Source organism: Anopheles stephensi, chromosome 3 (assembly GCF_013141755.1).
Source record: "Anopheles stephensi strain Indian chromosome 3, UCI_ANSTEP_V1.0, whole genome shotgun sequence".
In the NCBI taxonomy this organism is placed as follows: domain Eukaryota; kingdom Metazoa; phylum Arthropoda; class Insecta; order Diptera; family Culicidae; genus Anopheles; species Anopheles stephensi.
The window spans coordinates 82,919,955-82,932,371 of record NC_050203.1 but is presented as its reverse complement, the minus strand read 5'-3'; the positions used below and the strand labels follow the sequence as shown (position 1 = coordinate 82,932,371).

Below are 12,417 nucleotides of genomic sequence, written 5' to 3'. Positions count from 1 at the left end.
AAACACACTGTTGCGCTTTTCGCACCGATACAAACACACACATACGCGGCGTTCGATCGATAGCGAGTAGTTTGGAAGGAAAATTTCGCCCAAAAGCGCAGACTCCACCAACATGTTTCTTCACGAAGCATGATAACCAAAAAAACAAACACTTTATTAATGTGTGTGTGTGTGTGTTTTGATGCGCCCGCACACCATCATCATATTGTTCAAACTGTTGACGTAGATGCGCTCTTGGTGCTGCTCATTGATAAAATTCATACTTCGCAACACACGCGCGAAAGCGCGAACATTCCCACGCATTATGAGAGACCGTGGGGCTTTGCCATTGCTTCCCCGGCCGTATGAGAATTCGGGACGGCAAAAGGTGGGGGAGGAATACAGGAACATAAAAACATGCTTTACTTCCCCCCTTTTTTCTTCGGGAGTTGTCTTTTTATCTCTTTATCCTGTTAATCCCTGTTTGAAGTTTACATTGATTTGATGGGATTGGATCCTGGATGGGAATGTTTTTTTTGTAGGATTACAATTCAATTTCTAAAGCTGTAATAGCGATCAGATTGATTGATATCTCTAGATGCCGTAGTATTGAATCATCTCAGTTATTCGGGCCTGAGACGCGTCCTGTGTCCTTAAGACCTATCTAGAGATCTAGATTGTCTGGTGTAATTTTTATGACGTGATCACAAGGACCATATGGGCGTGATGTTCATCGAAAACATTGCCAAAAATCTGTTACGAACATCAGCAACAACTATAAAAACTCTCTAAAAAAACAAACTTGAGTGTAACATGTGTACAACAAAAACCCTTCCGATCCATGTCACACAGTCAAACACAAGGTCTCCCGTTACCCACACCGGGATATTGCCCCAACAACAACAACAAACATTGGATCCCAGAGGGAAATGGATTCCTGAAGGACGGACTGTATTCCTCCATTCCCGCAATTGTTTTCACATTAACACTTTCTTCTCTGCCGTCCTTGGCTGCTTCCAGGCATGTGATGATAAAGCATCAAAAGCATTTGCTTCAGCATACACCTCCACTCGGTGTGAACATCCTTGAAGCTTGAAGTGTTGCGCAGTATCAATCCCGGGTAACTCGAGCTGCTGTCCTACGGGAATCAGTAGCTTTCTTGCGATAAGGCCTTGATTGCACGCTTCACCGGCAGCATGTGTGGCGTCGCCCTCAAACATTGGGGGGCGCCCATCTGGGTGGTGGTCATGTGGAGAATGCGTGAGCAAGCATTACTGCCGAACTGAGCGTTGCCATTAACCCGATACGTGTTGCGGGAGGCCATGCTTCTCGGGTAAGTAATTTAACAACAACTAGTGTTTGTTGAACTCAACAGTACTAACCGGAAATGGATGGCGATCATGTTCGCGGCTCAAACTATTTTCTTCATTAACCCTCAATTTTCTTCAATTCGTTGGATTCAAGCAATACGCCCATCCTTGACTTCTCCAAAACACGACGATGTCTTTTTCTCAGCACGACCCTGAAAAAGGCACAACAAAAAAAGGCCAAAAATGGTTAAAGTAAAAGATAGAGTTTCCGTTCGTCTTTATTACATTGTCCCGTGAGATTGTTCCTTTCGTTCTCATCATGATGCGCGTCAATTGATCAGTAATGTACGGTTTCGTAGGTAAGGTATACCCCGTTTCTCTTACTGCTAATACTTGCTTAACGATAAAAAGAGAGACAGAGAGAGTGAGAGTGAGAGAGGGATGGATTTCGGGGGTTTAGGGGGAAATCCAGGGGGAACGTCCAACTCGGACACCCTAAAAAGGCAGCGATATCGATATCCATTGGCTAAGAATGTATAAAACTACATTACTTCTCGCTCTTTTTTCAACCTGTTAAGAGATTCAAACGCCAACATTCTAATGCAGAGATGGACAGAATTTCGTAATGTGAGCAAAATCGGGGTATCGTTTTAAAAAATAGGAATCAAGTCAGCGTTCTGATATGGTTAGATCACGTGTGTTGAGCGCTTTTCAGTATAGTTCTTGCTTTTTTGTCTCTCGCCTACCGAAGGAAAGTTTTACACGGAACACATACTAGTCTTAACGTATTTCGCGGTTTCTCTTGTTCTGTCTACCATCACACAACTACGGACGCTTTTGCAAGGAAACAAGAAACCCCTATTACAGAGAGCAGATCGTTAACGATGTATAGTAGTGTGTGTGTGTGTATAAATATATGTATAGATATAGAAAGGTATACAGCACGACCGATCGTGCCCGATTTTCTGTCCTGCCTCTTTTTTCACTATATTGTTCCTTCAATAGTTTTACATCGAAAAGTTAACAAAAACGTTCGCCCTCTTTCATCAATAGTAACTAGCTGTAAATATGCTTCGAACGAGTGCATAAGGTAATAAATGTAGTTAAAGGAATATTTTTTCATTTTTCGATTGGATTTCACTCCTGTTTCAAATCGGCAAACTTCCGAAAATCTGTAATTCAAATCAGTTGCCTTAAAGTTGTGTTTTTTTGTGATAAATTTCATAACACATTTAACGCACTTTTACTCTACTGCTGATGCTGCTATCTTTAAAAAAAACGGGTCATATTGTATGGTACTAGGATTACGATTCGAATAAAATCCTCACGTTCATTTCTTACATTCAAAATAGATTTCTACCTCACATCAAACGGTAATGAAATTGAAATAAAAAAAGAGAAAAAAACTGTTACGATATAGTATCCCGGAAAAAAACAGTTAAATGCATGCTCACTCATTCTTTGCTCACTGTTGTTTCGTTACTGAGTTCACAGTATTCTAATGTCGCCTGACTTCAGCCTGATCTCCTATGACCCACCGTACACGTGCCAGCATCAAAAACAATTATGAAAACTAGGGGTGAAAAATTATAAAATCTGAAAGAAAAATATTAAGACAGTGCGGGAACATCCCGTGAAAAGCGTATGCGCCATTCTACCAGCTAAGGTGTAAACAATATGCGAAAATGTGGAATGCCTGGACTGGTAGCTTTAAGTTGATAAAATTCGATACAAGCTTACTGGCTCGCTCTCTCTCGTTCGCTCGCTCGGATGTACTCCTCACTTAAGTGACGTGACCATCGGTGGTGGCGGTGAACCAGCGACACGTACCGAACCATCTTCGATCTCCTCCAGCGGCTGAGCCATCATGGCCGGTTGCTCCAGCTCACCATCGTCCATCAGCTCCTTGTCGCGTTGCTGGTCGTCCTGCTGTTCAATTACCTCCTCATCGATGATGGATGATTCTTCCTGTGCACTCGAATCGGCCGAACTCACACCATCAAACGGTTCCGAATCTCCGCCACGCAGCAACATCAGCTTGTCAAACCGTTCCGAGCTAAACGCCAATTTAACGCCATCCGTAGACGAGGCTGGCATCGCGGCTGCGGTGGTGGTCGTTACTGTTGTGGTCGAGGTCGACGGCGGTGTGACAGACGGCTTACCACCGTTACCACCGTTGCTGCCGCTCACATCCTGACCCTTGCGAATTGCCATCGTAGCGTCCGGTTTCTCGCCCGAGCTGATAGCATTGCCCCGTGCTGGAATGGCGGCCGGTTGCTGTTGCAGCAATGGCAGTGCACCGTCGGCCATCGGGAGGGATGGTTGCTGTTGCTGCTGCTGCCGTTGACGTTGTTTGGCGGCCGACAACACCGATAGATGCTGGTAGATAAAGTTACGGTCCATGCTGCGTACCAGCTTGTACGATTTGCTCATCAGGAAGCGCCCGATCGTTTGCACATACTCGTCCACGTCGATCATCATCTCGTCCTCCTCGTAGTAATGCACCAGGTGAATCGAAATCACCTTGATATGTACACGATCGAACGGGATGGTTTGAAGGATCTAAAATGTATAAAAAAAAGTGTAGAATTAATAAAGGTAATATAGGATTCATTAAAACTGCAGGACAAATAATGTTTAGTTCTAGGGTATAACAGATCAAGTGTCCACATTCTAGCAACACTAGCAAATGAAGTAAACTATTGTCACAATCGTTAGATTTACCAGTTTGACCGTCAGATCCGTCTCATGCATATGCTCAAACATAGCCAGAACATTTTTAAAAGCTTTTCGGATTTACAAGCTTTCTCGGGCCAATTAAACATAGTAACGATGTCAGATTAGCGATTTATGCTGTTTGCAAATAGCGTTACAAAGTTGAACTGGTCTGAAGAACCCTGCATTTCAACCGGACCTTTCGGCCGTTTTTACCCAATAGAAAAAAAAGTTGTATTATATTTTTATATCATACCATGCTTTATGTATCACAAAAATAATATTTATATTATTCATGTCCTTATTCATGTATTAGATCACATTTTGCAGATTAAGGAATATAACACTTAAACTGGACAAATCCGATTTTTAGTTATTCCAAAAAGCGTTATTTGTTCAATGAAGGTGGACAGTGTTTCTAAAATAGTATGAGTACGAGTTTATGGACCCGGCAAAAACCTCGCATTCTAAGCATTCTCGGGCAAAGACAGGAATCAATAACAGCCCCTCCCACACGGGGAAAGGTCAATCGAATACGCGTGACACAGAACCCATCAATCCAAGCGCAACCGTTCACGCTCACTCACCTGCAGTTCCTGTCCGTGGCAGCCAAGGCTGAGCAAATCGATCGATGTTCGATTGACGGCCAGCATTAGCGTGTAGACCGGGAAACACTTGACCCGCGGGTGAAACCATTCCGTCTCCTCGTCCAGCACGCTGTTAATCTGCACCTCACTGTCGTCGTCGTGGTGCAGCGTCACCTAACGGTTCGATACAAAATGACACCGGTCGATTAGTTGGCATGTTGGGGGAAATGCAGTCCGCTTCAATTACCTCCTTCGGGTAGGTGTTGGGCGACAGGCACGCATGAATGACCTGCACGTTCGAGCGGAAGGCGTTCTGTTTGCGTAGCGAAAAATATTTACGCGGATCCGGTTCCACCAGGTAGCCGCCCCAGTTCATCGTCTCCGCCAGCCACGGTGCGGTCATCATCGAGTCACTGTTCCCGGTCAGCGATTGGAAGAACGTACCGAACCGCTTCCGGCCGAGCAGGTCCGATATCAGGTGTGCCATCTCCGGTGTCAGCTCGTGCCGGTCGGTAAAGTTCAGATGCTCGGCCGGCGCATTAGCGTTGCGCATGAACGTCATCGGGTACTTTTTCATGTGTATGTCCCGCACGTACTTGACGAGTGCCGGGTTGTCTTGCGGGACTCCCATCAGATCGTAGTCGCGCGACATGTTCAGCCGGAACTGTTGGTGGCGTATTTCTGGAAGCGAAAGGAGGGAGAAGTAAGCTGTGAGCATGGACGGTGAGCATGTGCAACACGAAGGTATAAACCCGTCAAAGCTTTCAACTTTTAACAGCGTATCACAGCGTATCACCTCAGAGCTCCCCTTCAATTCTCACGGACTCGTGGAGAGATGGGGAGCTTCAAGAGCAACATATGAACCGCAAAAACCGCATCCGAAAAGTAACTGAACGAACTCTGCCCGCTAAAACACACACACAAAAAACCAACCCTCAACACGCAAACCCCTATCGAATGCCACCGGCCGTGTCGAATAGCGCAGATGCGAATGTTTTCGAGAGGATTAACTTTTGGGGGGTACGCGCTCTGTCGGCGAAGGAAGAGTAAAGGTTTGTATTTTGATACTGACGAGACCTCCCGAACCCGCGGCTAAATGAAGCCAAAAGAAGCCCTCCTTTCCTTTAGCAGAGAAAATCGTAACATTAAACGCTACCTTCAGCGAATGGGGTGCGTCGTGGACGTGGTGGCGTATAATGTTCTTCCAATGTCCCACAGGGATGAGCCACCCGAAACGAATTGTGGCGGCGAGCAACACGAATGATGCTGCTGAGGTCGGCATGTGGGAAGAAGGTTAACTTCTGTCAAGTAATCGACCCGCTCCTGGTGGTTGAGCGTCACCACAACCGGTAGGCGGCAACAAGTGCTTCCGTAGCGAGGTAGTAGCATGCCGCCCCGGGGTGGTACCGATGATATGTGTGGTTGACGACAAAAAAAGGGGAGAATCGCATCCAAATGCATCCACGCTTCAAAGGCTTCAGGGAGAGCAATTCTGGAAGCTTGTTTGTCGGTTATGCATTTTTTGGGGATCATTTTCTCATGTCTCGGGTGAGGACATAAATGTACTTAAAGGCTATTCAATATGTACCAGAAATTGTATATTGCTCAGGGCTCACTATCAAGAAAATTAGACATCCAATTTATCTTCCTCACCAAGTTCCCGGAGGGTTGTGCTACGTCTTTCTTTCCTTTGGGACATACTGCGAATAGGGACAAATTGAGTACGAAGTACCTGATGTTATGCTGTTGCCTTCATCAAGATGTAGCATTCGAAGAAGGATATAGCATTTACTGTACCAAGAAATCATTCCAGGATCCAGGAGCTCATATTAATATCGTCCTAACAGTCTTATTGTCTGGACAAACCTCAAACGAAGGATTGAAGTTGGAGTTTCTACCCAAGGACTCCCACTTCTGATATCGTGCCAAAAACTGAGGAACATCTGACTCCATCAAAGCCATCAAAGAAATTCTTCTGATTTTTTAAACTACATCATCGACATGTCTGGACCTCCGTTTTTTAGGGCTTCCTTGACTCGATTTATGCCACCTGACTGAAGAAAGCTCAAACAACGCAACCATCAAGGGAAATCGGATTTACTGAGCTGTCTCAAATAATTCTGCTAGCGAGATGACTTCTTGTCTTCTTAGAGATGTTTCTGCCCATGTTTCGCATCATATTTAAAGCCTTCCTTGGCGGCGTTGAGTACTTTAAGATAATTCTTCTTCCATGCTCTTTACGTTGCCCTCCCGAACCCCACTCTCCCGAGCCTCTCTCTCACACACATACACACCCGAAAAATTCGATCCGGTGGAAAGTGAAGTCAAGTGAATTCCGTACCGTGAGTCAGCGAGAAAATCACCACCACCACGAGCACCGCGTGATTGTTTAATGATAGACCAAGTTCAATTTCCTCACTTCTTCGTCTTCACCGCCGTTTGCCTGCCCCTTGTTTGTGTGTAAATCGAATCGAACTTTTACCACTACGATCGACTACGGATTGACCACTCTGATTAGGATCGGTTCACCCGCACGCAGTAGCACGTGCTGTGGCTTGCCTCGGTAGCCGAATTGAACGCTGCCGTAAACCGTAAATAATGCGTCTCGTGCGCTTGTCCGGGTTGGGAGCAATTTTCCATCCTCACAGCACGCGCCACCACAATTTGCGTATCCCCAATGCCTTCGACCAACCGATTGGATCCACCGTTTACGCATTTTTGCCTCCCTTGCGACCCTAGCTCACCCTTTCGTTCTGCACTGACTCGACATTCTGCGCAACCATCCCTCGCACGGGTGGGGTTTTCCATTTCAACCGCCAACCGGGCCGCTGGTGTGCGCACCGACCAGAGAACAACCCATCCACACCGCTATCCACAATTCTGCGGCCCATTGGCAGATAGCAGATAGTGGATGCTTCTTGTGCTGCCGCTGGTTTACAATTGCTGTGAAATTAAATGCATCAATCTGAGCAATTTGCTTCACTTCTTTCATTGGGTTGCGTTGGGTCTTCGGGGGCTTCTGCGGTTGCTGGTTGCCGAAGCAAAAAGGGCAATTTAAGCTTCTTCACAATCGGTCTCATTAAAAGCGTTTAGCAGCAAATTGTTTTTTTTTTCTTCTAATTGAAATCTAAGAAGAACGCCAACGGGGGAGCTGTTAAAGGGATTTTCTCTTTACGGCTTTGCGATAAGATGGATTCTTTCGTTTTTGCTTTTAGTAACAAAAATATTCTAGCCTACAAACCGCAGTGGAGATATCAAAGCAGCAGCAGCAAAAAACAGGCACAACAAGCATTTTATGTTCTACTTTTCGGGAGGGGTTTACCCATTTTTTTTTTTTGCAAACTCTGCACCAAATTTCCGGTCTGTTAAGTGTCACTTCCGTCGTCCACGACACCGATCGGTAGACGATTTTTTCTCCCTCCTCGGTGGAGTTAGAAACTAGAGCACTGTGGCACACCAAGTCTCGCGCGACTCGTTTACCGTACGGTCTACTGCTTTAACTGGGCGTCAGACGAACAAAAAAATTGCATAAATCAGCATGAACTGACAAACGCCGCCGAAACTTGGACGATGCAAGCAATGGTAAGCAACCAAAAAAAAAAAATGAACGACCGGTAGCCGGAAGTGATTGGTTGGAAGTATACATGCACCAACTTGGGACGAGAGCGAGAAAAAACAACAACATATTGTCTTGCAGGCTTTTGGAAAGTTTGGAGACGATGTAAAGGTAAAAGAAATACACTTTGGACGGAAAGAACGGGTTGTGAAGTGAGGTGGTGAGAGTGGTGAGAGCATTCTGGGCAGTAGGTTTGTACATTTTGGAACATTAGGAAGAGCCTGGTATTGTGTAGATGGTCGATTGCCCTGTAGACTTTTTACGAGGACAAGGCATCAACAAATGTTCTTCTCTCTGCTTAGAGGTCTCTTAGTTCTTCTTCTTCTTCTTTGGCACGGCATTAAAACCTTGAGAGGTCTCGGCCTGCCACATTTCTGGCTTTCTGTGACTTAATTTTACCCGTAGAAAAGTAGTCAGCCTTACCGTGCCGTGTGAAGACCGGCGCCGCTGTCGCCTCGGCCAAGGGACCGCCCGGGTCTCTTAAGTTCATGGTTGCCATTTTTGGTTTACTAGTCTTTCTGATAAGACGTAGTTGGATAGTCCTCACGACGGGGGAACGACAGGTCCGGATGGGATTTGAGCCCCGGTCCTGACATGTGAAGACTTAATATTTTTTTAAGAAGTGAACTATTTCAGGAGCAGCTGGATTCTTAATCCTGTACTATCTTAACTCTGTCCAAGTTGAAGACGGATCTTTTCAGACATTTCTGGTCTTCAACAGTTCTCAACGTTGGTGCATCGGCAATTGCCCAAAACATGTAGAACTCAGTTGAGAACATTAACGTTGTAAAACAAATCTCTCTTGTCTCGTCAAACCACATTTACGACTTTAGACATCAAATCACTCGTATAGCCTAATTGAAGTGCGTGTGAGCATTAATTAATGAACACCCTTGACCGTCACCGCTATCCTTCCTTTTTTTTTGCATGATCCTCTCGAAGCGATCTCGACCAACACCAAAATAAGCAAATATACAAATGAGTAAGCATAAATCATCAGTTAAAACATCGCCGAGATATCAACCACAACCAGCGTTTGGCGCAGCATAATTCTTCATCATTAGCATCCCATCCCATCATTACCGGCCGACCGGCAACAGGGTGATAATCAGTGCTGGAGGTATTTGGGACTGTTATTAGCAGAGGGACCCATCATCATGTTTTGGGATGGTCGCAACGCCAGGAAATCGAACCATACAGACGAGCTTGGCTATTCTGTAACTGTATTGCTCAGCAAGCAACACAAGACGTAGACTCGACTCTCCTTCAGCTAGTTTTAATTAAATAATCGCACGTCACTGCTTAAGTGTGCTTAATATTCCACACATGTGCCGTCGCAACAATTATTCTCGGTGACAAATTCACACACCAACAAGGGACTCGGTTTAATTAACGACTCCCCCCACCACATCCACATCAAGATGCAAGATCGCAAACGAGCGTCATGTTTCGCTAATTGATTATAGCAAGAGTGCTGGCAGTTGATGATGATGATGATCATCATTAACGATCGCTTAGGTTCGCGTTTCAAACGGCGCGTCAGCTGCCGGTTTTAACCGCCTGCACAGCCATTTCTACTTCTGTTCGTGAGGTTCTTCAGCAGGGGTCTTAGTGGTAATACACCGAGGCAGCCGAAGTCCGATTATTATCCTGCTCCCGCGTTTGAATGTTCTTTAAAGTATGTTGGCAAATTTCCTCCCTCTCTGTGCCTAACGTTCTGTAACTCCCCATATCTTGTACTTCCCATCGGTGGTCTATCTTGGGCGCTTCGCCACTGCTGCTGCTGCTTCGTGTCGTGTCGACAACACATAATTTCGCACCAACATATGATTGGCGTAACCGTGTGCTGGTTGGCTTGCTGTGGTCAGTTTTCGGACCAAAACAAAAAAGGAAACCATTCCTATTTTGCTGTGTCTGGCCCTCCCGTTCGCCCTCCTCACACAGCTCCCCTCCACTCTCTCTATTTCCCTCAAAAAAGCGCCCAATGTGTGGTATTATGATGATGATAATAATATATTTCCCACCGAAAGGGCATTCGGTTTTAAAAACAGCTGCAGGCAACGCAGCCAGTGTTTAATATTGGAATGGCTCTAAATTGAGCTAATTTGCAACACAGGCGCGCTGCTGTGGGTTCTGGTAAACGAGGAACTTTGGGGGTTTTTTTTTTGGAGAGGCTCTAAGCGACGAGCTTAAATTTGGTTTAAAATGAGACATAAAATTAACATATGGCAGGGAGACCAGTACAATGGTTTGGCTCGGATCTCTACATTGTATCCGGTGTGTGGTTGTAGTTGGGAATTCCCAAAAGGATTACTGGACAGATAAATGTTTGAAGCAATTTTTACTGGGTTTAGCAGTTCATCAGGCAAAATCATCAGCCCGTCTGGTAACAATGGAGGCAGATGAAAGAGGCGAGTGCACTTAGCAGATGACAGTTGTGAAGCATCAAGCTTAAAAATCCCTGGAAATTCTTACACCCTGATAGGATACAATGTTTCTAGCTACAATAAAAGCTTTTTGGTCAATAAATTATGTAGAAGCAATTTAAAAATCGGGATGTTCCAGACGATACTCATAACAACATTCCATTCATTGCCTCACAAAAGCACGCCACTTAAAAGCGAAGGACTTCACAGCATTAAAAAGGGTTCCGTACGCAGCAGCTCTTAATCAAAACGACATCCAGCAGCACTACCGGATGAGGATATTATTTAAATAAATTTTCTCGCTCATCAGCCGGGTAGGGTGCAGCAATATAATCTAATGCTTTCTCGCGGGTCCGGTAAAAAGGCAGCGACAATCATGAATTGGAAGGTGCTATACACCAACCCCGAAGTCTCGTACAAGAAGCGAACCCCAAAGCGACACCTGAACAACCGATAAGGCAGCAATAACGACACGGATGCACGGTTTATCTCGGCGGAACGTTTAATCGGCTTATGGCCGGTTCGCCTTGCTCCTCCCAGGGGCATACAATGCTGCCGCACGGTCATCCAGATGGAGATGTCCACCAACTCCATAAGCCACCTTTTTTCACCGGCCGGCTAAGCGGGCCGGACCGGCAAAGATTAGCCCATTCTGAAGTCTTAGACCCAACAAACCGCACGCACTTCGGAATGTCGTTTAGGGTGCCCGGCTTGCTACAAAGCCCGAAAAAGGACCGGAAATCGATTTCGATCTTCGACAATGTGCCGCCTGTTGAGTTTTGAAGAGGTTTTTGATGGTTTTTCGTTCAGCAGGGTGTTTCAGATGGTATCACAATTGAAGGATATAAATCTCAGAGGGCGTCCACAGCAGGTACGGGCAGGTATGCTACTGTAATATCGGTTGAGAGCTCTCTGCTCTTGATATGATAGCAGTGCGAAATCAACTGATGTCCTGTGTCTTATCATATGCAATCGTTGACCTGAAATAATGTCATTCTTCTGAGATTATCTGAAGACCTATATATTTTTTTAACACTCCAAGATCGTCTTTAGAGCTTCTGCGAATAGAGAAGATTTAACACTTAATATAGCATTAATTGCGATTAATTGCCAAGCAATATAAGGCGTTGCTAAAAAAAAATCTAATAAGATTTTCCTTCGCCTTCGCACGATTCTGCCTACAGAACATAAATCTTTCTTGCTAAACCCCTTTACACGGAACAGTGGAGGCCCCCCAACAAAACTGTTGATTGGTGGACCCGCAACCAAAATGTCCAACCAGTTAATGCAAAGCGAACGGATAAAATCAAACAAACAACCGTTGGCCGGAAGTTGAGTGACCTTCTTTTGCGTGGTACTTCTCCCGTCGGCGTCGTGGCTGAGAAGAATCTATCGCACAGGGGGGAGGAAAAAAGAAAGCACCAACGCCGCACATTCGGCAATGTGTAAGGCCGGGAGAAGACACACAAGGCCCCCAAAAGGGGAGGACTAGGAACTTGCGCGTAGCATTATAATGCCGCCGCAGAGTGAGAGCTTACGCGCACGCACCCTAAACTCACTTCTAAGCTCGCGCGCGACCCACCGTTCGGGTCGACTTTCCGTTCGGGGTGCGTCGGTTTTTATTGGATTTCGGCGGAGGCTTTTCTCCCTAGCGACAGCATTTATTTATTTATTTATCTCCAAAGCCCCGTTCGTCTTTTGTCCACCCAATTTTTGGAGACGGATGAAGGCAGCAACAAAAAAAATGGGCAAGGTGAACATCTTTTTACGCAACGTTCCAAAAC

General features: G+C 45.6%; 1 protein-coding gene across 9 annotated transcripts in view; it reads right to left on the bottom strand.

Moving 5' to 3' along the window:
• Positions 1-1,536: 1,536 nt before the first annotated feature.
• Positions 1,537-12,417, bottom strand: part of LOC118513726 (protein Star) — a 28,500-nt gene continuing 17,619 nt past the window's right edge. For all 9 annotated transcript variants that reach the window (XM_036059877.1, XM_036059876.1, XM_036059868.1 and 6 more), the window contains 3 exons: positions 4,839-5,272; positions 4,592-4,765; positions 1,537-3,851 (listed from right to left, as the gene is read on the bottom strand). In XM_036059877.1, coding sequence (XP_035915770.1) covers positions 3,069-3,851; positions 4,592-4,765; positions 4,839-5,272 — 1,391 coding nt within the window. In that variant the 3' untranslated portion in view covers positions 1,537-3,068. The remainder of the gene's footprint in view (positions 3,852-4,591; positions 4,766-4,838; positions 5,273-12,417) is intronic.